General features: G+C 43.7%; 1 protein-coding gene across 1 annotated transcript; it reads left to right on the forward strand.

The window, feature by feature from the left end:
* Positions 1-1,240: 1,240 nt before the first annotated feature.
* On the forward strand, positions 1,241-23,687 carry cabp7a (calcium binding protein 7a). The gene is made up of 5 exons (XM_086031980.1): positions 1,241-1,738; positions 17,878-18,021; positions 18,112-18,224; positions 19,178-19,328; positions 20,048-23,687. Exons 1-5 carry the CDS (start codon positions 1,630-1,632, stop codon positions 20,176-20,178), a joined length of 648 nt encoding a protein of 215 aa, XP_085888106.1. The 5' UTR covers positions 1,241-1,629; the 3' UTR covers positions 20,179-23,687.
* Positions 23,688-23,888: the final 201 nt, after the last annotated feature.

Consider the following 23,888-nt stretch of genomic DNA (forward strand, 5'->3'; position numbering starts at 1 on the left):
AGAGATGGCATGAGAGCGGGCGGCCCGCAGGGGGCGCCGGTCGGGTGACGACAAAGAAAAATCAGCCCCACGCCACCGTTGGCTCCGAAAAGTGCTTCGACCTTTGCTGTTGCTTCCTGTGGCGAGACGGCTTCAAATAGACTCTCTCTGTGTGGGTGTATATGAAATTGTTGTCAGGAGAAAATAATATCCTTTCATTTTGATCTTTCAATCTTTAAATTTACAATTGCTTGACACAATGCATAGGTTGGGAAAAAAAGTCAAGACCTTTGCCATGGAAATCTGATTCAATTCAAGATGATGTTTAGCACATCTTCACTGATACAGTTCGATTCAAATCAATGACCAGAGTCAATTGGAAATATTTTCCATGGTTGGAATTGTTTTTAAGAATAATATTTGGCACTTCAAAAGCAATACATTCCGATTCGGCAGAATTAAGCAACGCAGGGGGAAGAGATTGCCATCGTTTTCCAAAGTTCCGATTTGATTCAAGAAAGACATTTGCTTGCTCTAGAACGGTACAATCCGTTTCGGTTCAGTGACCAACAAGTTGGCAAGTTCCACTTCTCGTGGTTTAATTTTCATTGAAAAGCAGTTTACGGAATCATTTGCTATCATTTTCCACGGCTCTGATTCAATTCAAAAATGAGATTTGGCTCTTCAAAACCGATACCGTGGGATTCAATCACCGTCAAACGATACGGACGAGAATAGTTTCCTTTTTTCTGGGCTGCTGATTCGATTCGAAAACGATATTTGGCTCATTTACAATGAGACGATGGCATTTGATTTGATAACAACAAAATCTTCCAATCCGTTCGAATCATTTTCCATGGCTTCCTTTTGATTCAAGAACAAGATTTCATTGGCTCGATTCAGATTTGAATCAACGACCACAAAAATGACATTTGATTGTTTTTTTTTTCTTTTTTGGGGGGTCTTTCTCCCCCAAATGTGCATTATCTTTTTTTTGGTTAAAAAACAGCTCGTGAATGTTTGCATCGGCTGTCATGGGCTGGTGCAGGTGTACCTAATGAAGTGTCCGCGTGAGTGTACAAGTGACACGATGCGTGACGCGCGGGACGCAAACAATGCGTAAAAAGAGGTGGCGAGTCTGGAGAGAGCGACGGCGGGAAAGGCGGGAAAGGGCTTGCTCCTGCACGCCTCATTGCGCGCCTCGTACGTGGGTGCTGTGAGCGTCCCCCTGGGGGGGGGGGGGGGGGGGGGGGTGGGAGTGGGAAGGAAGGAAGGAAGGAAGGAAGGAAGAGCGAGCGAGCGAGCAAGTGCGCGCTCGACCAACAAGTGGCTCCCCCGCCACGCACAAGCACGCTGCCGCAGCATGTGCGCGCACCCTGGACTTTTGCGTGCGTGCGTGCGTGTGTATTTTGATGATTGCAATCGTTTCCAATGAATGCCAGTGAGCGAGGCAAGATTTTGCCTGCAGCCTGCTCCATGGACTCGCTGCCGCCGCTGCCGCCGCCGCTGCTGCCGCCGCTGCTGCCGCCGCTGCTGCTGCTGCGCTCCGCCGGTGGCCGTCGAGGCGAGTCCGGTTGCCGCCGCTAGATTTCCACCCGCACCTCCCCTCCCCCCTTACCCCGTGGAATCGCCGGGACGAGGGTCGCAGCCATGCCGATGCACCCGGTCACCTCCACGCTCATGTACCGGGGGATGTGCACCATCCCGGACATCCTCTCCTACAGCGCCCCGGTCAACCTGCCCGAAGACGAAGTGGAAGGTGAGACGCTAATCCCGCACACCCCCCACCCCCAAGCCCCAAACCCCCACACCATGTAGGTGCAAGGTGGTGCTCCGAGACATAACATTAGGTACACCTGATGAGCTCTATTTATGCACAGATTCTTTTTTCTAGCAACGCAGTTCTGAATATTTGGAACCTCCGTATAGCTCTCGGATTAAAAAAGAAAAAAACTCAAGATAATAGTTAATCGAGCAACAGCATTTGTAAGCCTTATTTGTATTTATGGGTTTAAAACTTTTACAGTATAACAGTAAAGGAAAGTCCAAGTTTTGAGTGCCTTCAGTGTAGTACCACCCTATGCCACAACGTAGCGGCGGGCAGCGCTGAGCTCGACTGGAAGATGTGCGGCGTAATCAATCGCAGGAAGTCTCGGTTTCTCACAGGTTGGGTGTGTTGCTGCTCCGTACGCGTGTGTGTGTGCGTGCGTGCGTGTTAAAGCGGCAGTCGCTTGAAGGTTCACAAAACATCGCCGCTCATTTCCATGATCTCGTCGATGGTGCTTCGCGTTACATGTTAGCATTAAGCCAGCGCAACTTTGTTCATATTTGTTGTGGTTGCGTATTTTCCTGTTCAAATATGCAATGTGGAATTGTGTTTTGTGTTTCATGTGTCACTTTGACAACTGGCAGTGACAAATAGGCCGCTTGAAGCAAGCGCCCTCCGAAAACTCTGCAAACCGGAGCGAGACCTGCCGGACACTTTGTAAAGTGTGCTTGGATACGTTTTAATGTGTTGAAGCTCTTGGGAGGGCTAAAACTACATACAAGAAAACATTTGACGTGCTGTCTCCACATTTCTGTTGTTCACCTATTGCAGGGTGTCCTCCTTGCAAAATATGCGAGTTCACTGTTGCGCGCGGTGTAGGTGGAGCTAATGTTATGACGGCGTGAGTACTGTCAACACACATTTGGGATTGTAAAGTGGGTCCCTCTGTTTTTGAATGTGCTTCTGATCAGCTCCAAACAATGCTGGTATAAAGTTGCGTTTTGCAACCCTTCCCTCACGCCACACTGCCAAATCTAATTGTCCAAAACAAATTGATATACACAGGATAATAATCAATTGTTCTTCTTGTGGTAATACGTGGCCGGCATAGATGGCTCAACTGTATTCCTGGTCGTAAAAAATGAAAAAAAAATGGAAATGAAGCACAATTGGATCATTTGAGGTTGGTAATCACGAATGTAGTGGATTAATGATGTTAGTAAAAAAGACATTTTATTTATGGCCAATTTTTGGGGGGCCTTCGAGGACACCACGCAAAGTGTAAACACAACCACCAGAGTGATTAGCATATTGCGTCTGTCTTTGTGTGCAAAGACAAACTCCTCCTGAGCGTTGTTGAAAATTCAGCAAAGCCAGTTCCTTGTCGCGCCAAGACTTTTGTTTGGCATGTCGATCATGAGTAAAGCCACCAAAAAGTCTCGGGAAGTCAGCCATTTTGGCTTGATTGCCTCGAGCGCCACATTGGCTCGGGCCAGCCCTGCTCAGCATCAGTGGGCAGCGGCACGAGGCTATTGCTCTTGTTGTACTTCCCCCAACGGCCAAAAGGGGGCCCTACTTGCGTCTCGTGTTCCCTACGCTACGTTGCGATGTCGTGATCACGAGCCTCCTACAGTCTTGTTTTTGTTCACCCCTCTGCCGTTCTGAGCAAATTCCGTGGCAATTTGTGGCGATTGTATGACATTAGCGTTAGCTTAGCCTCAGCGTATCATTTGGGGTTGTTTTGTGAATGTAGCGCTGAACAAAGTTGCCGCTCACTTGTGCGGCCCGTGTTCTCACCGGTGGAGAGTTGAGTTGAGGTCCAATAAAGAGCGATTCTAACGATACGTTTGCGGCGTGCTCCTAAAAGCCAGAGCCCATCTGGGCCTTTTGCGGCGGGCACTGCGGTGCCACTTATTGCAGCATCGGGATGCTTGGCACTAATGCACATTTAACAGCGGCGACGTGAGTGATCCCCTGCGAGCGAGCGAGCGAGCGAGCTTCTATTGTCGGCTAGTTAGCGCAAGTGATGGCACACAAGAACCTTGTTGACTTTTAAAGGGCACACCTCCTCCAGTGCCCAATTTGTGGGCCCCAATCATTTGTCATATTCACCTTCAAGGGACTTTATGCTGCCACAGAGATTCCATGCGGTGCAATAGTTGAATTTGGGCACTTTTTTGGGTCAAATCATGCATTTTTGTGACTATATGTTGCGGGATAGAATTAATGTGGCAACAATTGTTGGCCACGTGATACATTTGCACATCCACTTGTTGCTAGGCGGAATTTGCAGGTCACAATTGTTGGTCATGTATGCATGTGTGCGAGCGCTTGTTGCCAGGAAGAATTAATGGGCTGGCGTCATTTGACCGACTTTTACAAGCACTTGTTGCTAGGCAGAATTCATGTGGCACAATCGTAAAAACATAGTTGTGTGACCACAATTGAAGGCCACATGGCACATTTGCACTACAAGTAACACCACCGCTTGCTCGGCAGATGTCGTCGGGCACAAATGTTTGTCATTTTACGTAAGTGAACACTAGTTGCGAGGCAGAATTTATGGGGCACTAATTTGCATTTTAGTGACCACTTGTTACTAGGCAGATGAATTTTTGTGAGCGCTTGTTGCTCGGCAGAATTGATGTCGCAATCATTACTCAAGTTTGTGAGGTCACTTGTGGCCATGCAGAATTTTTGCGACAACTTGTTGTTTGGCAGAATTTGAATGGCACAGTTGTTCTACTAATGTATGCCACCACTTGTTGCTAGACAGAATTTGGGGACACAGTTTCTAGTCAACTAAATAGTTTTTTCAACCAACCGTTGTTATGCAAAATTGCTGCGGCAAAATCGTTGAACATGAGCAAATTTGTGACCACATGTTCCCAGGCATGATCAATGGCCACCGGTGGCCCCGTCGCACATTTGCGTAGTTATTTGTCGCCGGGCGGAATTTGTGTGTGGCGTCAGCAGAATGTTGCGAGCGTTCGTCACAAGGCAGCACAAAGCTTGCTCACGTATGTCATCTGCACGGTCATGTGTTGCCAGGCAGGATTCGTGTGAGACAATTGTTCACAAAAAGAGCAAAGTCAGACATGAAGGGAATCCTCCTGCGACAGCGCCATCAGTTGGTGGGGCACTTTCCCACCCGCCCCTCCTGCACCGCTGGATCAAAAAGTCGCCCGCTTACTATCCAAGGCAACGAATCCAATGGCGCTTCCGTACACGAACCAGAAAGGGCCCCTAAAATAACGTTTGGATTTGACTGGGATAACCCGATAAAGGCAAATTGAGACGAGCACTTCCTCCTTACGCAGCTGTCAATCAACAGCGGGACAGCCTGAACTGACACACATGTGGCAGCTCGCTTTCCTGCCATCATCACCCTCTTTCCCGCGGGGGGTGCACGTCAAGAAAGAAAACTGCACAATAGCGAGTATGCGTGTGCGCGTGTGTGTGGCACGCATGGCAGCGAGTTGATTTTCAATTACCAGCCTGGAGGCTCTCAAGGGTCGCTGACATGGCCGCTTGGCGTAGCTTGAATTGGACACACTTTTCTGGTGCTCAATATGTGCGTGCGCGCGTGTGCACACGCCTATGCGTTTTGTGTGTGAGCGCGCGCGCGCACGGCAGCACGTGTAGTTGATTCTCAATTTCAAATGTTGCCGTACTTGTGACATGACCGCTCAAGTGTGCGTGCGTGCGTGCGTGCGCGCGCGCGTGAGCTCAATTGACACACACGGCAGCACAACGAGTGGATTTTCAATCAATGGTGCCACCATCCCCTGCTGGCTGCTGCTACAATTGCTCTACTGTTCTCCTAACGCTCCATGTGCGTGCGTGCGTGCGTGCGTGCGTGCGTGCGTGCGTGCGCTCGTGGAGGGGGCGGTAGAGCGCTCCTTAATGTACCTTGATCAGAGTGATAAAAAAAAATAAAAAAATGGAAGCTGGCTCCATATTCTCCATTTCACCTCCTACACTTGAGGGATGAAAGAACATAGATGGTCAAATTACTGGAGCTGGATATAGATAGCAACACACGCGCGCACGCGCGCGCACGCACACACAGCGGGTAGAATAAAGTGGGTAGCCCATTACCATGCTGCCTAACAGCAGCCCTGCCACGTCAATATGAGTCCCAGTGCTCATCTTAAAAGTCTTTGTGTGCGTGTGTAAACATCCTGTACACACACGCATACACGCCCACACACGCACGCACGCACGCACACACACACACAAAGGTAGGATCATCCAGTGCAAAAGCACGTATGTTGGGTTCATTGTTTTGTTCTATGAATTTCCTTCAAAATCATCTGTGATTTTTTTAGGGTCATTGTCGACTTACTTGTCTTTGTCGTTCATAGAAATACACCTGATGTGCTCTTGGAATAAGAATATTGGCAATGGTTTTCCAAGCCTTCATTTTTAGTACATCGAAGTTTTTACAAAAACGTGCGAGGTTCTTAAAAGGCGCTCACTTATCTGGGATGTTTTGGCTTGTTGAAGACTCTCAAAGTGTAAACAGCTTTAATGAAGACTCAAGCGTCTTCGGTTACAGTTTCGTGAAGGAGACGAAAGCATCTCTAATGCGTTCAAAACACGGACGTTTAGCTTCATTGAAGACTCTAAGTTGTCTTGGATGTTGACAAAAATGAGATTCGTCGAACACTCTGAACGGTTCCAGGATGTAGTTTCTTGAAAGACTAAACCGTCTAAAATGTTTACAAAAGACATACGCTAGGCTCACTCGAGATTGTCTTTGATGTTTTGGAGTTTTTTCCAGCTCTTGTCTGAGACGCTGCGGCCAAAACAGTCGCAGCGCATTTGCGGGACGTTTCCCTGCCGCCGCCCCCCACCGCGCCGCCGATTAGTGGATTTGTGCCGATTTGTGCCGCTTTGCGAGCGACAGGTCGCTAGCGCCGCCTTTTTTGGGCGCCTTTGCGCGGACCGGCTCGGCCGTCTTTGATGTTGGCGCTCCACTCCTACTGCAGCGCAAACGTTGACTCATTGTGGCTTTGGCCGTGAGGTGGAGGGAAACGCGGGCATGCAAACGAAGGCTATTTCAAGCGCGGAAAAGCGGAAAGGCTGCTGGAAAGCTGCGCTCGGCAGCCCGCAGCCGCGTTTAAAAGCAGCCCACCGGTGTCGGGACAATGCGATTTCCTCGGAACCTTGTACAAGTGGTCATTTGCTGGGATGTATACATCAGATGTGTTGCAAAACGATCTCCCTCCTAGCTTGTCAAATCGTTCTTGATCATTCCAAAGGGAAATCCTTCATTATGATGAGTGTCGTCACAAAGATGATGAGAATAATGATAAGTAGGATTCGTAATGAAAGGTCATTGGAACACATTTGCCCGTTGCGCTGATTAGCACTGAAGAAGTAGCTGTCCTTTGTAAAAGGTTGGCCCCCATGCCCCCACCCCTCCGGCCGATATTTGAAAGGAAAGACTGACTCACTGCGGCATGGAAGCGGTCGGACTCAATGTGTCTCCTTTGAGCACCTTCCGGGACCTTCCGGGACCTTTGCGGACCTCACAAGCCTGGGCGCGTTTGAAGGAGACACATTTAGTCCGGCCCTCAGTCCTCTCGCCTGTTCCCTCACTCAAATCTGTCCCCCGAACAACAACAAGTCGATCTGACAATGTTATTGTTACAGAAATCTCGCCTGATGACATAGACGGAAAAATGGGCTTCCCGCAATTTTTTTATAAGTTTACGGCCTCCAAAATGCTTTTCCGTCTTCGGCCGATAGACGAAGCGGTCCGTCACGTAGGCGGAATGGCCAGCAAACAAATGATGGAAAGCACAAATGGGCAACTGGTGGCTTGCGCCCGCACTCTGACTGACCTCTCGATTAATTCCCCCCCCCCCCCAAAAAAAAAAGTTTTTTTGGTTTTCCCCCCAACATTTTTTAAGGGGGGGAAGTTGTAATACCAGCATTCGCCACTAGATGGCAGACCTGGCTTTGTTGCAGGACAATCTTAGTAGCTGAATGCTATGAAATCAAAGCACATATGGTGACGCGGCATTTAGCTGTTATGCTGCATGCAAATGGAAAACGTTGCCAACAGAAGTGAAGTCAGGCCCAAGTCGAACTTCGTGTCGTCAATTTGCTGCGTCCGTCTGTGTGTGTTGGCTTGCTGCTCAGCAGTTTTGTGCCATCCTTTAATGGCCATCTTTCCGTTTTTGGATTGTCCAAACCCCTGAAGGCGGCGGCATCTTTTTTCCATGCATTGTGAAGCGATCCACCTCGTGTCAATAAAGCGCGATATAAATGCACTCCATTGGCCAATGAGCATAAGCGCCGATGAAAAATGGCGGCCCCCTCCATCGTCATTTCAGTTGCCCCCGCTGTGTCCAACTGGAGGCCCGGGGGACAGGATCCGGCCCGCCGCATCACTTCACGTGGCCCGCCGAAGCAAATTATGCGCATCGGCTTCCTGTTTTTCCTGCTACAAAATCAAAATTGTAAATGCTCAAGCATTTTTTGTTACCAATCCCCCTTTTCAAATAGGTGTAATAATATTTGAACAAACAGTTTTCTCTGGCCTCGGATTTCCTTCTTCTTCTTCAATTTGTTGCGCGAATGTCATATGAGGCCGTCCGTCATCTCCGTATTTGGCTTCACAGTCATAACGGCTTCAAAGGAAACCCAAGTGGCCCGCGACAAAAACGACTTTGGCAGCCCTGGCGTCAAAGAAGGACGGCGTCAAGTGGTGCGGCTGGGTCCTATGATGTCCCATCATGACCAATTACGTCTCATTTTCGCCGTGATGTCCACCATCGCGTCTCATCGCGTCCCTCGTCGTGTTCCATTTGCTCCAAATAGTCTCCCCGAAAAACAAAATGTGGAAGAACACGCCCATTTGAAGGGGTGCAAGTCGTGCCTCAAAAGTTGTCTTGACAAATCCTCCCGCGATGAGACAATGACTCCAAAACAGCTTTTGTTTTTTCCTGCTTTGACGTACGTTGTGGCCTTGGAAGCGGGCAAAAACCGGAGCCTCAACCTGGCGGCGTCCCTTCTTTCTTCTCCCAAAGCTCCACTTGACACGAGCAGGTGGAGAGGGTGACGATGAGGCGCTCGCTCGCTGGGCCCCCGCCGAGCGCTGAGCTCGTTTGTCGTCCGTCAAAAAGACGGCACGCTCGTTGAATACTTGTTGAAATGCTCTTGGACGGTTTGTTGAAGATCAGATGGCCATTTGGCTTTGCCGATACACATTTCTCAAACTGCTTCTTCCTTTGACGTTTTCGTCGGCCTGATGTCTTTTTGATGTTTACGAAATCACCTACACTACTTTTCCGAAATTAAATTTGTCTTTGATGCTACAAAAAGTCCTTTGATGGTTTTGTTGGAGACTTACTTGTCTTTTGATCTTACAATTGTTACAATTGCTCAATTCTGTGGGTTTTGTGAAACGGAATTGTCTTTGATGTTGATCAAATGTCACAGGCGTGTTTCATTGAAGACCCTCAATAGTACAGAAATGTCGATGGAAAATAAAGCCAGTCGGGCTCTGAGGTGTGCAGACTCGGGCCAATTAGTGGAGGCCAAAGTTCCGAGCCAACGCGGTGAAGCGGCGTGTCGCTGTTATGCTGCATGCCAATGAAATGATGAGCTGCCAGCAGAAGTGTAGGCAGCTCCAAGTGGAAATGCTTTCAAGTTTAGCTTCACAATGATGCAAAGCTGCGATTGAGGTTTTGCAAAGCATTTTTAAAAATGGGTTCTTCTTCTTTTAGTAATTTCACTTTTTGTCCCTTTACTGTGCTTTTAAACATTTCTTTAACTCTTTGCTTTTAAATGTTCTACTTTTAATTATGTGGACCACATTGAGTTACCCGATGTATGAAATGAGCGATAGAATTCAAAGTGCCGAAACGTGTGCGAATTTCGTAGAGGATTCAAAGTTACATGTCGGTTTTATTGATGATTTAATTGCCTTTGACCTTTGCAAAAACGCCTTCGTTTTCAAAGTTGTCCTTGCTCTTTACGTAACACAAACACATTGGAAATGGCTCAACAAACTTGACAAACATCAAAGACAAGTTCAAGTTGAATGACTTAACATTGGGTCAGTGTCTGTTACGTAAGGTCTTTGATGCTGACAAATGCCGAGCTTCTTTCATGTATCACCAACATTTGTGTTGGGGAGACTTTAAGACAACATGTACGTTGAGATGCTAAATTGCCTTTGAAGAAATGTATGCTAGGTTAAATTGTCTCTGTTTATAAAATCGGGTTCTCTCCAGGTTGAACTTGAAATTGTCTTTGACATTTACAAAATATACTTATTGAAGCAGTTTACCAAGTAGGTTATTTTGTCGCCAAATTGTCTTTGACTTAATGTCTTTGATGTTCACAAAAACGCATACGTTAGGATGGATGAAGACGACATCAAATATTTATGTTCCTTGTCATTGACAGAAACGGATGTTGCTTTGGTTGTAGACAAAATTGACTTTGATGTTGAAGAAAGACCCCACATTGTCTTTTGTCTCCCCAAAAATGGTTGAGCTTCGCAGACACATCCATTTTTTGGCTTTGATGTTTCAGAAAATCTCTCCATCCTCTTTTGACATCACCCCCGCCCGCCGGAATGTCTGCGTGACAAACGGGCCCAGGTTGCCGCGCTTGTCAGACGGGCGCTAACGATTGGCGGGCGCTAACGATTGGCGGCTTTTTGTCTGAGGCATCGTCTCATGATGAAATCTGGCAGCTGCGTGGAGACAAACAACAACAAAAATCAATGACAGCGGGACAGAGGCTGAGAAACGAGCTGTGAAATCTCCGTCCGACCTTTCGGTCGTCCGACTTCAATGGGCGGAGGTGGAGGAAGATTAAAGAGCGCAAAGTTGGCAGCAGGGCGGATTTTGTTTCGCACTCGTTCTGACTCACCTTAGTGTTGTTCAACACAAAATTGTCTTTGATGTTTGGAAAAAACCTTTTTTATTCCTTTCCTATCAGACTCTAAATTGTATTTGTTCTTTACTAAAACATTAAACGTCCGCTGTAGACATACTTGTCTTTGATGTAAAGAAATTAGCTATGCTTGTCTGTTGAAGATTAACTTGTCTTTGACTGACAAAAAATAGTCGTTGATGCTTTCCAAAATATGGATGTCCTCAGCAAACATCAACAATTTGTCTTCAGTAAAGCTCGTTTTTACATTGCGTTTAAGGTGCTTATTGTTAGTTAAACTTCAAAATAGCTACCGCGTGTGTTTTTGTCAACAACATACAAAGACCAGAGAGAATTTCAATTTTAGTCATGCTGACATCATCAAAGAGAGCAAGCCATTTTCAACACTTTTGGTTGGTCAGTCATTTGGAGAAAACAAGCACATGACCACATGCACCTGATGCATCACTTTGTGAAAAAAGATGAAATTGACCAAATTGAAGACAGTCCTATTTTAGTCGACGAAACAACTCAAGGTCCTACTCGAGTTTCTTAATCAAAGTCTGCCTTTGATGTTTGAGAAAATATGTCCCTTTGAGAAAATCAAAGGCGCTTTATCAGTCCTCAACAAACCCAACGGGTGTGTGTAACTTTGTAAACCTCAAAGACATGTCAAGAAATTATACATGTTTTTTGTTTTTTTTTTTCAATATGGCGCAGGGTAGTCGTTAACCCACGGCACTGTGAAAACAGAGACTGGAATTGAATAAAAACAAACACAAAAAACCACAAAGAGGCTTTGGGGCCCAAATGAGCGTCTCGCCTGCCGCCCGGCCGGTTCTCGTAGCGTGCGGCTAACAAGCCTCAGGAGGCTGGCCTCATACTGGCTCCATTCGCAAATTTACACCACTTGAACCTCAACCGGCCAGAACAAAAAAGGCAAGCAAGAAAAGATTGCACATTTTGCCGGCAGGTTAAAGAAAGCGAACATGGCTTTTTAAGTCTTCAGTTAAACGAACGTCGATATATTCTTCCGCATCAAAGACAATGCGGTGTCTTGAAATAACCGAATAACATTTTTAGATTATTCAGATCTCGACATCAAGACAACTAAAACACTGGCAGAATACAATTTCCCACGCCGCTCGCGAGCCGGCGAAGCCCTCGTGAAAATCAAAGACGCGCAAGTGAAAGCCAAAAGGAAGGTTTCAAACTTGCGAGCCGATCGCTCCTTTGATGATGAAAAGCTTGCTTTCAAATTAAGCTCAGAGTGGTTCAAGCCTATCTTATAGCTCAAAGCTCAAAGTCGGGTTTTGAGTCAGGTTTGGGTTTTAAAGTCGGATTTCAAGCCAGTGTTATGGTTTCAAAGTAAGGCATTAAGTCAAGGTTAGGTTAGGTTAGGAACATTAGGGTTTTAAGTCAGGAATAGACTTTTAAAGATCAAGCAAGGAATCCGTTGTTTCACTGTAGGATTCCATATAAGGGTCAGGGTTTGAAACTAGGGTTAGGGATTCAAAGTAGGGTTTCAAATTAGGGTTAGGGTTTCAAAGTAGGGTTCAAAACTAGGGTTAGTGCTTCAAAGTAGGGTTTGAAACTAGGGTTATGGTTTCAAAGTAGGGTTTTAAACTAGGGTTGGGGTTTCAAAGTAGGGTTTCAAACTAAGGTTAGGGTTTCAAATTGGGGTTTTAAACTTGGGTTGGGGATTCAAAGTAGTGTTTCACACTAGGGTTAGGGTTTCCAACTAGGGTTTAATACAAGGGTTAGGGTTTTAAAGTAGGGTTTCAAACTATGGTTAGGGTTTCAAAGTAGGGGTTTAAACTAGCGTTAGGGTTTCCAACTAGGGTTTCAAACTATGGTTAGGGTTTCAAAGTAGGGTTTTAAACTAGGGTTAGGGTTTCAAACTAGAGTTATAGTTTCAAAGTAGGGTTTCAAACTAGGGTTAGGGTTTCCAACTAGGGTTTCAAACTAGGGATAGGGTTTCAAAGTAGGGTTTCAAACTAGGGTTAGGGTTTCAAATTGGGGTTTCAAACTAGGGTTAGGGTTTCAAAGTAGGGGTTTAAACTAGGGTTAGGGTTTCCAACTAGGGTTAGGGTTTCAAAGTAGGGTTTCAAACTAGGGTTAGGGTTTCAAATTGGGGTTTCAAGCTAGGGTTAGGGTTTCAAAGTAGGGGTTTGAACTAGGGTTAGGGTTTCCAACTAGGGTTTCAAACTAGGGTTAGGGTTTCAAAGTAGGGTTTTAAACTAGGGTTAGGGTTTCCAACTAGGGGTTCAAACTATGGTTAGGGTTTAAAAGTAGGGGTTTAAACTAGGGTTAGGGTTTCCAAGTAGGGGTTCACACTAGGGTTAGGGTTTCAAAATAGGGGTTTAAACTAGGGTGAGGGCTTCAAAATAGGGTTTGAAACTAGGGTTTCTAACTAGGGTTAGGTTTTCAAAGTAGGGTTTCAAACTAGGGTTAGGGTTTCAAAGTAGGGTTTTAAACTAGGGTTAGGGTTTCCAACTAGGGTTTCAAACTAGGGTTAGGGTTTCAAAGTAGGGTTTTAAACTAGGGTTAGGGTTTCCAAGTAGGGTTTCAAACTATGGTTAGGGTTTCAAAGTAGGGTTTTAAACTAGGAATAGAGTTTCAAACTAGGGTTAGGGCTTCAAAGTAGGATTCGAAAACTAGGGTTTCAAACTAGGGTTAGGGTTTCAACCTAGGGTTAGGGTTTCCAACTAGGGTTAGGGTTTAAAAGTAGGGTTTCAAACTAGGGTTAGGGTTTCAAAGTAGGGGTTTAAACTAGGGTTAGGGTTCAACTAGGGTTACAAACTAGGGTTAGGGTTTCAAACTAGGGCTAGGGTTTCCAGCTAGGGTTTCAAACTATGGTTAGGGTTTCAAAGTAGGGTTTTAAACTAGGGTTAGGGTTTCAACGTAGGGTTTCAAGCTAGGGTTAGGGTTTCCAAGTAGGGTTTCAAACTAGGGTTAGGGTTTCAAATTAGGGTTTCAAACTTTGGTTAGGTTTTCAAATTAGGGTTTCAAACTAGGCTTAGGGTTCCCAACTAGGGTTTCAAACTAGGGTTAGGGTTTCAAAGTAGGGTTTCAAACTAGGGTTAGGGTTTCAAGCTAGGGTTAGGGTTTCAAACATTTTAGGGTTTCCAAGTAGGGTTTCAAACTAGGGTTAGGGTTTCCAACTAGGGTTTCAAACTAGGGTTAGGGTTTCAAATTAGGGTTCCAAACTAGGGTTGGGGTTTCAAAGTAGGGTTTCAAACTAGGGTTAGGGTTTCAAAGTAGGGTTTCAAACTAGGGTTAGGGTTTCAAAGTAGGGGTTTAAACTAGCGTTAGGGTTTCCAACTAGGGTTTCAAACTATGGTTAGGGTTTCAAACTAGGGTTAGGGTTTCAAATTAGGGTTCCAAACTAGGGTTGGGGTTTCAAAGTAGGGTTTCAAACTAGGGTTAGGGTTTCAAAGTAGGGTTTCAAACTAGGGTTAGGGTTCCCAACTAGGGTTTCAAACTAGGGTTAGGGTTTCAAAGTAGGTTTGAAAACTAGGGTTAGGGTTTCAAATTAGGATTTCAAACTTTGGTTAGGTTTTCAAATTAGGGTTTCAAACTAGGGTTAGGGTTCCCAACTAGGGTTTCAAACTAGGGTTAGGGTTTCAAAGTAGGGTTTCAAACTAGGGTTAGGGTTTCAAGCTAGGGTTAGGGTTTCAAACATTTTAGGGTTTCCAAGTAGGGTTTCAAACTAGGGTTAGGGTTTCCAACTAGGGTTTCAAACTAGGGTTAGGGTTTCAAATTAGGGTTCCAAACTAGGGTTGGGGTTTCAAAGTAGGGTTTCAAACTAGGGTTAGGGTTTCAAAGTAGGGTTTCAAACTAGGGTTAGGGTTTCAAAGTAGGGGTTTAAACTAGCGTTAGGGTTTCCAACTAGGGTTTCAAACTATGGTTAGGGTTTCAAACTAGGGTTAGGGTTTCAAATTAGGGTTCCAAACTAGGGTTGGGGTTTCAAAGTAGGGTTTCAAACTAGGGTTAGGGTTTCAAAGTAGGGTTTCAAACTAGGGTTAGGGTTCCCAACTAGGGTTTCAAACTAGGGTTAGGGTTTCAAAGTAGGTTTGAGAACTAGGGTTAGGGTTTCAAATTAGGGTTAGGGTTTCAAAGTAGGGTTTCAAACTAGGGTTAGGGTTTCCAAGTAGGGTTTCAAACTAGGGTTAGGGTTTCCAACTAGGGTTTCAAACAAGGGTTAGGGTTTCCAACTAGGGTTTCAAACTAGGGTTAGGGTTTCAAAGTAGGGTTTTAAACTAGGGTTAGGGTTTCAAAGTAAGGTTTCAAACTAGGGTTAGGGTTTCCAAGTAGGGGTTCACACTAGGGTTAGGGTTTCAAAATAGGGTTTTAAACTAGGGATAGGGTTTCAAACTAGGGTTAGGGTTTCAACCTAGGGTTAGGGTTTAAAAATAGGGTTTCAAACTAGGGTTAGGGTTTCAAAGTAGTGTTTCAAACTAGGGTTAGGGTTTCAAAGTCGGGGTTTAAACTAGGGTTAGGGTTTCCAACTAGGGTTACAAACTAGGGTTAGGGTTTCAAAGTAGGGTTAGGGTTTCCAGCTACGGTTTCAAACTAGGGTAAGGGTTTACAACTAGGGCTAGGGTTTCCAGCTAGGGTTTCAAACTATGGTTAGGGTTTCAAAGTAGGGTTTTAAACTAGGGTTAGGGTTTCAAACTAGAGTTAGGGTTTCAAAGTAGGGTTTCAAACTAGGGTTAGGGTTTCAAAGTAGGGTTTCAAGCTAGGGTTAGGGTTTCCAAGTAGGGTTTCAAACTAGGGTTAGAGTTTCCAACTAGGGTTTCAAACTAGGGTTAGGGTTTCAAATTGGGTTTTAAACTTGGGTTGGGGATTCAAAGTAGTGTTTCAAACTAGGGTTAGGGTTTCAAAATAGGGTTTTAAACTAGGGTTAGGGTTTCCAAGTAGGGGTTCAAACTATGGTTAGGGTTTCAAAGTAGGGGTTTAACCTAGGGTTATGGTTTCAAACTCCTATTAGGGTTTCAAAATAGGGTTTCAAACTAGGGTTATGGTTTCAAACTAGGGTTAGGGTTTCAAAGTAGGGTTTCAAACTAGGGTTAGGGTTTCCAACTACGGTTTCAAAGTAGGGTTTTAAACTAGGGTTAGGGTTTCCAAGAAGGGTTTCAAACTATGGTTAGGGTTTCAAAGTAGGGTTTTAAACTAGGGTTAGGGTTTCAAAGTAGGGTTTCAAACTAGGGTTAGGGTTTCCAAGTAGGGTTTCAAACTAGGGTTAGGGTTTCAAAATAGGGTTTTAAACTAGGGTTAGAGTTTCCAAGTATGGGTTCAAACTATGGTTAGGGTTTCAAAGTAGGGGTTTAACCTAGGGTTATGGTTTCAAACTCGTATTAGGGTTTCAAAATAGGGTTTCAAACTAGGGTTATGGTTTCAAACTAGGGTTAGGGTTTCAAAGTAGGGTTTCAAACTAGGGTTAGGGTTTCCAACTACGGTTTCAAAGTAGGGTTTTAAACTAGGGTTAGGGTTTCCAAGAAGGGTTTCAAACTATGGTTAGGGTTTCAAAGTAGGGTTTTAAACTAGGGTTAGGGTTTCAAAGTAGGGTTTCAAACTAGGGTTAGGGTTTCCAAGTAGGGTTTCAAACTAGGGTTAGGGTTTCAAAATAGGGTTTTAAACTAGGGTTAGGGTTTCCAAGTAGGGGTTCAAACTATGGTTAGGGTTTCAAAGTAGGGTTTCAAACTAGGGTTATGGTTTCAAACTAGGGTTAGGGTTTCCAACTACGGTTTCAAACTAGGGTTAGGGTTTCAAATTGGGGTTTTAAACTTGGGTTGGGGATTCAAAGTAGGGTTTCACACTAGGGTTAGGGTTTCCGACTAGGGTTTTAAACTAGGGTTAGGGTTTCAAAGTAGCATTAAACTAGGGTTAGGGTTTCCAAGTAGGGGTTCACACTAGGGTTAGGGTTTCAAAGTAGGGTTAGGGTTTCCAGCTACGGTTTCAAACTAGGGCAAGGGTTTAAAACTAGGGCTAGGGTTTCCAGCTAAGGTTTCAAACTATGGTTAGGGTTTCAAAGTAGGGTTTTAAACTAGGGTTAGGGTTTCAAAGTAGGGTTTCAAACTAGGTTTGGGTTTACAAGTAGGGTTTCAAACTAGGGTTAGGGTTTCAAAGTAGGGTTTCAAACTAGGGTTAGGGTTTCCAAGTAGGGTTTCAAACTAGGGTTGGGGTTTCAAAGTAGGGTTTTAAACTAGGGTTAGGGTTTCCAACTAGGGTTTCAAACTAGGGTTAGGGTTTCCAAGTAGGGTTTCAAACTAGGGTTAGGGTTTCAAAGTAGGGTTTCAAACTAGGGTTAGGGTTTCAAATTGGGGTTTTAAACTTGGGTTGGGGTTTCAAACGGGTTAGGGTTTCAAAGTAGGGTTTCAAACTAGGTTTGGGGTTTCCAACTAGGGTTTCAAACTAGGGTTAGGGTTTCAAAGTAGGGTTTCAAACTAGGGTTGGGGTTTCCAACTAGGGTTACAAACTAAGGTTAGGGTTTCAAAGTAGGGTTTCAAACTAGGGTTGGGGTTTCCAAATAGGGTTTCAAACGAGGATCTGGGTTTCAAATTTGCGTTTTAAACTAGGGTTAAGATTTCCATTTAGGGTTTTAAAACTAGGGTTAGGTTTTCAAAGTAGGGTTTCAAACTTAGGGTTGGGGATTCAAAGTAGGGTTTCACACTAGGGCTAAGGTTTCAAAGTAGGGTTTAAAACTATGGTTAGGGTTTCAAATGAGTGTTTAAAAAAGTTTTCCCTTTTGATAGTGGGGTTACAAACGTGTTGAAATGTTCGTGTTTCAAAGGAGGATTTTGAACTGGGATTTGGGTTTCAAAGCAGCGTTTTTAAAGTAGGTTGTCCAATCATGGTTGGACTTTGAAACTAAGATTCTAAATTGGTGTTAGACTTTCAAAATGGCATTTCAAATGTTAGTTTCATGGTTTAAGGTTTTAAAGTAAAGGCTGTAAAAGTAAGCAATTTGTGTTTCAACAGCATGTCTGATTAGGGTTAGCGTTTCAAATGAAGAATTCAAAGTATGATTTGGGTTTCAAAGTATGGGTTGGCTTTTCAAATTAGCCATTCAAGTAAAGGTTAGGTTCTAACAAGGTTGGGGTCTCAAGGCAAGGTTGAGGTCTCAAAGTAAGCTTCCAATGTAGCCCCAATTCATCCTTGGCTGTGTGTGCGTGTGCGTGCGTGCGTGTGTGCGTGTGCGTGCGTGCGTGCGTGCGTGCGTGCAGAGATCCGCGAGGCGTTCAAAGTGTTCGACCGCGACGGCAACGGCTTCATCTCCAAGCAGGAGCTGGGCATGGCCATGCGCTCCCTCGGATACATGCCCAACGAGGTCGAGCTCGAGGTCATCATTCAGCGCCTCGACATGGACGGTGACGCACACTCACACGCGCGTGTATTATTATTATTATTTGATTTGATTTTTGGGAAGTTTTGTAAGTGTGGTTGTGTTTGTTGGTCAGGCGACGGCCAGGTGGACTTTGAGGAGTTTGTCACGCTGCTCGGCCCCAAGTTGACGGCGGCCGCCATGCCCGACAAGTTCAACGGAACCGACTTTGACTCCGTTTTCTGGAAGGTAAACTACGACAAAAGCTACTTTTTCCTGAAATTTTTTTCCCCTTCCAAAATGCAACTTTCATGAAAAGACTTTTATTTTAATAGAACACTTTTCTTTTTTTTAATGAAAAATACAACATTACGATTTTTGAAGCCCAAAATGTACCTTTATTCTGTTGCAATGATGACTTTTTCATGAAAAAAGTGACGACAACAACAACAACAACTTTATTAAAACTTGACATCCTTCCCTAGAAGAAACATGCCTTCATTTGGGTTTTATGAGGCACTTTTTTTTCTGGAAGTGTGGAACTGCCAATGTGGGGTCAACATTTTTGACTGGCAAATACATTCAAACGTATTTAAATAGGTGCGAACGTACTCGCAAATACGTTCAAACGTACTTGTGGGCTAAATGCTACAAACCTAGCATTTTTTCCCCATAATGCCACGGCATATTGACATGCCGCATGCACGAGTTAAAACAAAATAATAATAAAATTAAAAAGCATTTTTGGAGCATTTAGCCTACATTATACAAATATATTCAAAAATTTAGTAATTAAACATTTTTTATCTGTCATTTTATTATTTATGTTTGTCATTTTTACCACATAACACTGCGGGATATAAATTGTGTACTCCAGACATAATAAAACTATAAAATTATGAAGAAACAATGTTTGCCTACTTAACTTTCAAACATATCCTGTAAATGCTAGGACAAATGCTTTACTCGTACATGCGCACGTCAATACCCAGTGGCATTGTGGGAAAAAATGCTACGTTTGTAGCATTTAGCCTACAAGTACGTTCAAACGTCTTTGCGAGTACATTCGAACGTACTTTACGTATTCGAGCGTATTTGCCAGTCAAACATTTTCACCCCACATTGGCAGTTCCACACTTGCGTACTTTTTCCAGATTTTATCGAGGTAAGATTGCTAATTGTTTGTGTTTTTGGTGGGTCAGTGCGACATGCAGAAGCTGACGGTGGAGGAACTGAAGCGTCTGCTGTACGACACCTTCTGTGACCACCTGTCCATGAAGGACATCGAGAACATCATCATGACCGAGGAGAACCACATCGAGAACCCCGAGGACTGCCAGGTGGATATCGACAGTAAGGAAGCCTCGTCTTGCCCGCCGTCGCCGCCCAAAAATGCCATTTTCTTCTCTACCATTTCGTTGGAAAAAGACACGTCATGAAAACGTACTACTTTTCGGAGAAAAAGTAAGAAAAAAACAAAACAAATATTCAAGAAGTTTTTTAATTCACAATTTTTCACAAAGTAGTATATCACAAAAATATTTTTTTTCGCAATAAAGACAACTTCATAAGAGACAATTTTGTCCCAAAAAAACTTTTTTTATTAAGACAAACAACTTAAAGAAAAAAGACAGCTTTTCATGATAAAGACGTCTTAGTAAAAAAAAAAATTTTTTTTAATGGATGGGTGGTCACTTCTACAATTTCTTTTCATGAAAAAGAACTTTTGGGGTGCTTCAAAAAACCTTTTTAATAAGCAAAATCAAAAATGATGAAAAAAGAACTTTTCAGGGAAACACATTTAATTCACAATTACAACTTTTTCCACACACAAAAATGACCTTCTTTTTATTTTTAGTTAAAAATACTTTGAAATTAAAAATGATGAAAATGTTTCTTTTGACAAAAAGACAGAAATACATTTTGCAAAAATATACGTTTTCATTATTCTTCTTCTCACTTGACTTGCGACTTTGCAAGACAAAAACTCCCAAATTATTACAATTTTCTCATGTTAAGATGAACTTTCTGGGGCTTTAATTGTTGTACTTTGTGGTGTTTGCGGTGCGGAGGTTCCAGCCCGACGCAGCAGGTCAAGCAGACGTGCGTGCGCAAGAGCCTGATCTGCGCCTTCGCCATCGCCTTCATCATCAGCGTCATGCTGATCGCCGCCAACCAGGTGCTGCGCAGCGGCATGAAATAGAAAGTCCACAAACTGCAAGACTTAACGGACAACAAAAACAACTGGGAGGTTTTTTTATGGAGCTGTTGGACAAATCGACACATGATGGACCACATATCGCTCCAACTCGTTGTCATCGTGCGAGTCGTGACGTGTGTGTGTGGGTGTGCGTGTGTGCGTGCGATACAGTACAGTGAACCCCCGTTTATCGCAGGGATACATTTCCAATATAGAAAAAGCTTGTAAAAAAAAATTGCAATACATTCAGTCTTATCTTAATGCTGGGATATAAATGTAAATGCCGTAGACAGGCTAAAGTAATTAGCATTGATGACATGGTACTTAACTAGTAGCAAAACATACTTTTCTCGGTGGGAACAACCACTACAATAAGTTAACCGAAATTATGCTGCATCTGTTCTCAGTGCTGCCTTGGCATGTTGTGGCACGTTGCGCTACTACACTTGTGGGTGTGCAACTGGAAATGGGGACTCACTCGCCTGTGTGCTGCAAAAACGAATAAGAAAAATACGACTGCGGGAGTATCCCCAAACTAACGGGGGTTCACTGTACTGCCGAGCCTCCCGAGGCCGCGGGGGGCCTCGGTGGTGGACGACGACACACTGGGATAACCTCATCTATGCATGATATGCATGGACTTCAGCGACCGTGTTTTTGTAGATCCGTGTTTACATCATGATCACACCAACTGTGTATTAATGCTAAACTGTGAGCCGGTGTGTGTGTGTGTGTGTGTGTGCCTGCGTCTGGGTGTGTGAAAAGGAAGGGCTGCTTTACTCTGGACTTGTCACAAATTGGGGAAGGTCACCAAAATGTCTCAAGTGTGTAATGTGTGTGTGTGTGTACGTGTGACAGAATGTTGCGATGAAGCAATAAACAAAGACGGCGTACAGTGGCATTCCAACCACTCATTTCAGAAAGCACTTCAAAAAAAATCCAGTAAAAGAACATTTTGGCAATACAATAGGGTTGGGAGGCCCAAAAATGTGGCAATAAATCACAAACATGTCTTTGAAATGGACCTGATTCAAATTGGCTAACGCAAGCTAACATATTTAATGCTAACATGTACTATAAACTAATATTCATTGACATGCACAACACATGCCACCATGCTGACAGGCTAATACAACGTTAACATGTGCAACCCAATGCTAAAATGAGAAATGTGCTAATGGTCACATTCATAACGCATGCCATCAAGCTAACATATGCTAACACACGTTAACATGGGCTAACTTGAGGGCTAAATGTGCTAGCATGTGCTAACATGCACTCATATGCTAATATTAACTTACATGTACAACAAATGTCCCCAAGCTGACATGCTAATACAATGCTACCTTATACAGGCAGTCCTCGAATTACGACGTACGCGACCGACGACGTTTCGACTTTACGACGCCCGCGCCTCCTCCTCCATTTTGTCCCCAGCACCATAGTGACTACGTTTACAGGCAGTCAATATTCGGGTTCAAGTCAAAATGATGATTTCTGAAACATTCTGAATATCCCGTTTACATGACTGAGTGGACAGAGTTGCTCGGGCATTTGAATAAGCCACTGTGTACGGCGACACGCGGCGTCGTGACTCAAATGGACGTCATTACTTTCATTTCCGCGCGTTACTTTCAAGTGTCAATAAAACACTTGATATTCATGTCACTCACCACATAAATGCAGCGGCCGGTTTTCTCCTGGCTCCAAAAGTGTGCTTTTGTGCTGCGTCTCCGGAGTCGTTGACCTCTGCTTGTGTATTTGCGATGGGTTTTGCGCCAAACAATGCACTTCCGCATACAAGCATTTCCTGTACTACAAAGACCAGCATTCCTCGCGGTTGACCTTGCGTAGAGTGTCTCGATCATGTCTGTTTGCGCGCCGGCAGTATCTTTGCCTTTTTCGCCCTCCTCTCCTCCGTCTCCATCCACCTCTCGGCAGTAATGCTAAGTACAGCATCTTTTTATCCTAATGTATTTTCATGTTATACAAAGTATTTTGACGTAAATTTCGACTTTAACGGTGAAATCCGACATACGTGGAAATTCGTGTTACATCGCAAGTGTAAGAACAGAACTTGTTCGTAAAATGAGGACTCCCTGTACTAGCATTGGATAACATGCATTAACATGTGCTGACATATGCTAATACAATGCTAAAATGCGCTAACATATGATAACGCCAACACATGCCACCAAGCTCACATATGCCAGCATGTTAGAAAATGTTAGCATCCTCAAACATCCTAACATTGGTTGACATAAGGTAAGTAAGTGCTCAGCATGTTAGAAAATGTTAGCATCCTCAAACGTGCTAACATTGGTTGACATAAGGTAAGTAAGTGCTAAGACAGGCTAACATTCTAAAATGTGCTACCATTTGCTATCATCGTACCAGCTACCAAGCTGATATATGTTGATACAATGCAAACATGCGCCAACACTGCTAATATGTGCTTATAGTCACTTACATTCAGAAAACGTACCAACAAGCTGACATATACTAGTACAATGCTAACGTGTTAACGCAAACTATCATGCGTTGCTATTTACTTTCATGCAAATGCCAACAGGTTGATACAGTATATGCTAATGCGGTGCTAACATGTACTAGCACATGCTATCATATGACATAACATGCTAACATATGACAATATTCACTTACATGTACAACATGCTATTATTCATCAAAACAAAGTAGCATGCTAACATTCCATGATATTTGCGAACTATCTCAAATATGCTGCGAGAGCAATACATTATAACGTGCATTTAAACGTACTAATACTTGCTCACATATGTTAACACATGCTAACATGTACCAACATATGCTAATATTCCCTAACATAAAAAATACAGGCCACCTAGTTATCATATGCTAACATGTGCTAGCACATACTAACACACGGACATGTATCTATGTGGTAACATTCAGACACACACATGTGCCAAAGTGAGCTCATATATGCTAATATAGTAACATGGTAGCACAATATGACTGGTGATAGCATGAGCTAGCTAAAATGCGCTAACATGAGCCAACACATGCTAACCTGCTAGTGTTCTCCATGCTAGAACATACAAAATTTGTGCAAATTGTAAATAAGTAATAGTTAAACAATCTCCTTGGTGGAGGGTTTGGCCATGTCAACACACGGTTCCATTTTGCACTTTACAAATCGCTGCAGCGCACAACAAAAACAACAAAAACAAGTGACCGCCATGATTGTCCCACACATACTATGTGATAAATTAGTAATAAATAGTTCGTTTATTGCCTTATTATTTTCTTGATACTTGTTGAAATACAAAAAAACCCAAACAAACCAACAAAAAAAAAAAAAAAAACGTGTTGACGGTGTGAAAGTTTTCAAAGTGTTTTCATGTTTCCAAGTGGACGTGACTTTTGCTGTCTTATTGGCCGTCTGTTCGCGTTTGACTCTTTGTGTCCGTGGAATGTGGTGTTTTTTTGCCCCCAAAAGAAAACCAAATAAAATATGAAACACCATGCTACGCAGCTCTCAACTCTCTTGTCTTAGTTCCTTTTCTATACATTCTAATGTGCACATGCACAAGCATGAAATTACATTCATTCACCTACATATGCTAAGATATGCTTAAAAGCACAAATGTGATAACATTCATGAACATGCACTAAAACATATGCTTGCATATGCTAATTTGCTAACATATGTCAACATGCACTAAGCCAAA

Source organism: Filicampus tigris, chromosome 5 (assembly GCF_054856515.1).
Source record: "Filicampus tigris isolate MCC_2025a chromosome 5, RoL_Ftig_1.0, whole genome shotgun sequence".
Classification (NCBI taxonomy): Eukaryota; Metazoa; Chordata; class Actinopteri; order Syngnathiformes; family Syngnathidae; genus Filicampus; species Filicampus tigris.

Coding starts and splice junctions, on each gene's coding strand:
- cabp7a (XM_086031980.1), top strand. CDS start 1,630: ATGCCGATGCACCCGGTCACCTCCACGCTCATGTACCGGGGGATGTGC. Junction 1,739..17,877: donor GCCCGAAGACGAAGTGGAAG/GTGAGACGCTAA, acceptor GCGTGCGTGCAG/AGATCCGCGAGGCGTTCAAA. Junction 18,225..19,177: donor TTGACTCCGTTTTCTGGAAG/GTAAACTACGAC, acceptor TTGGTGGGTCAG/TGCGACATGCAGAAGCTGAC.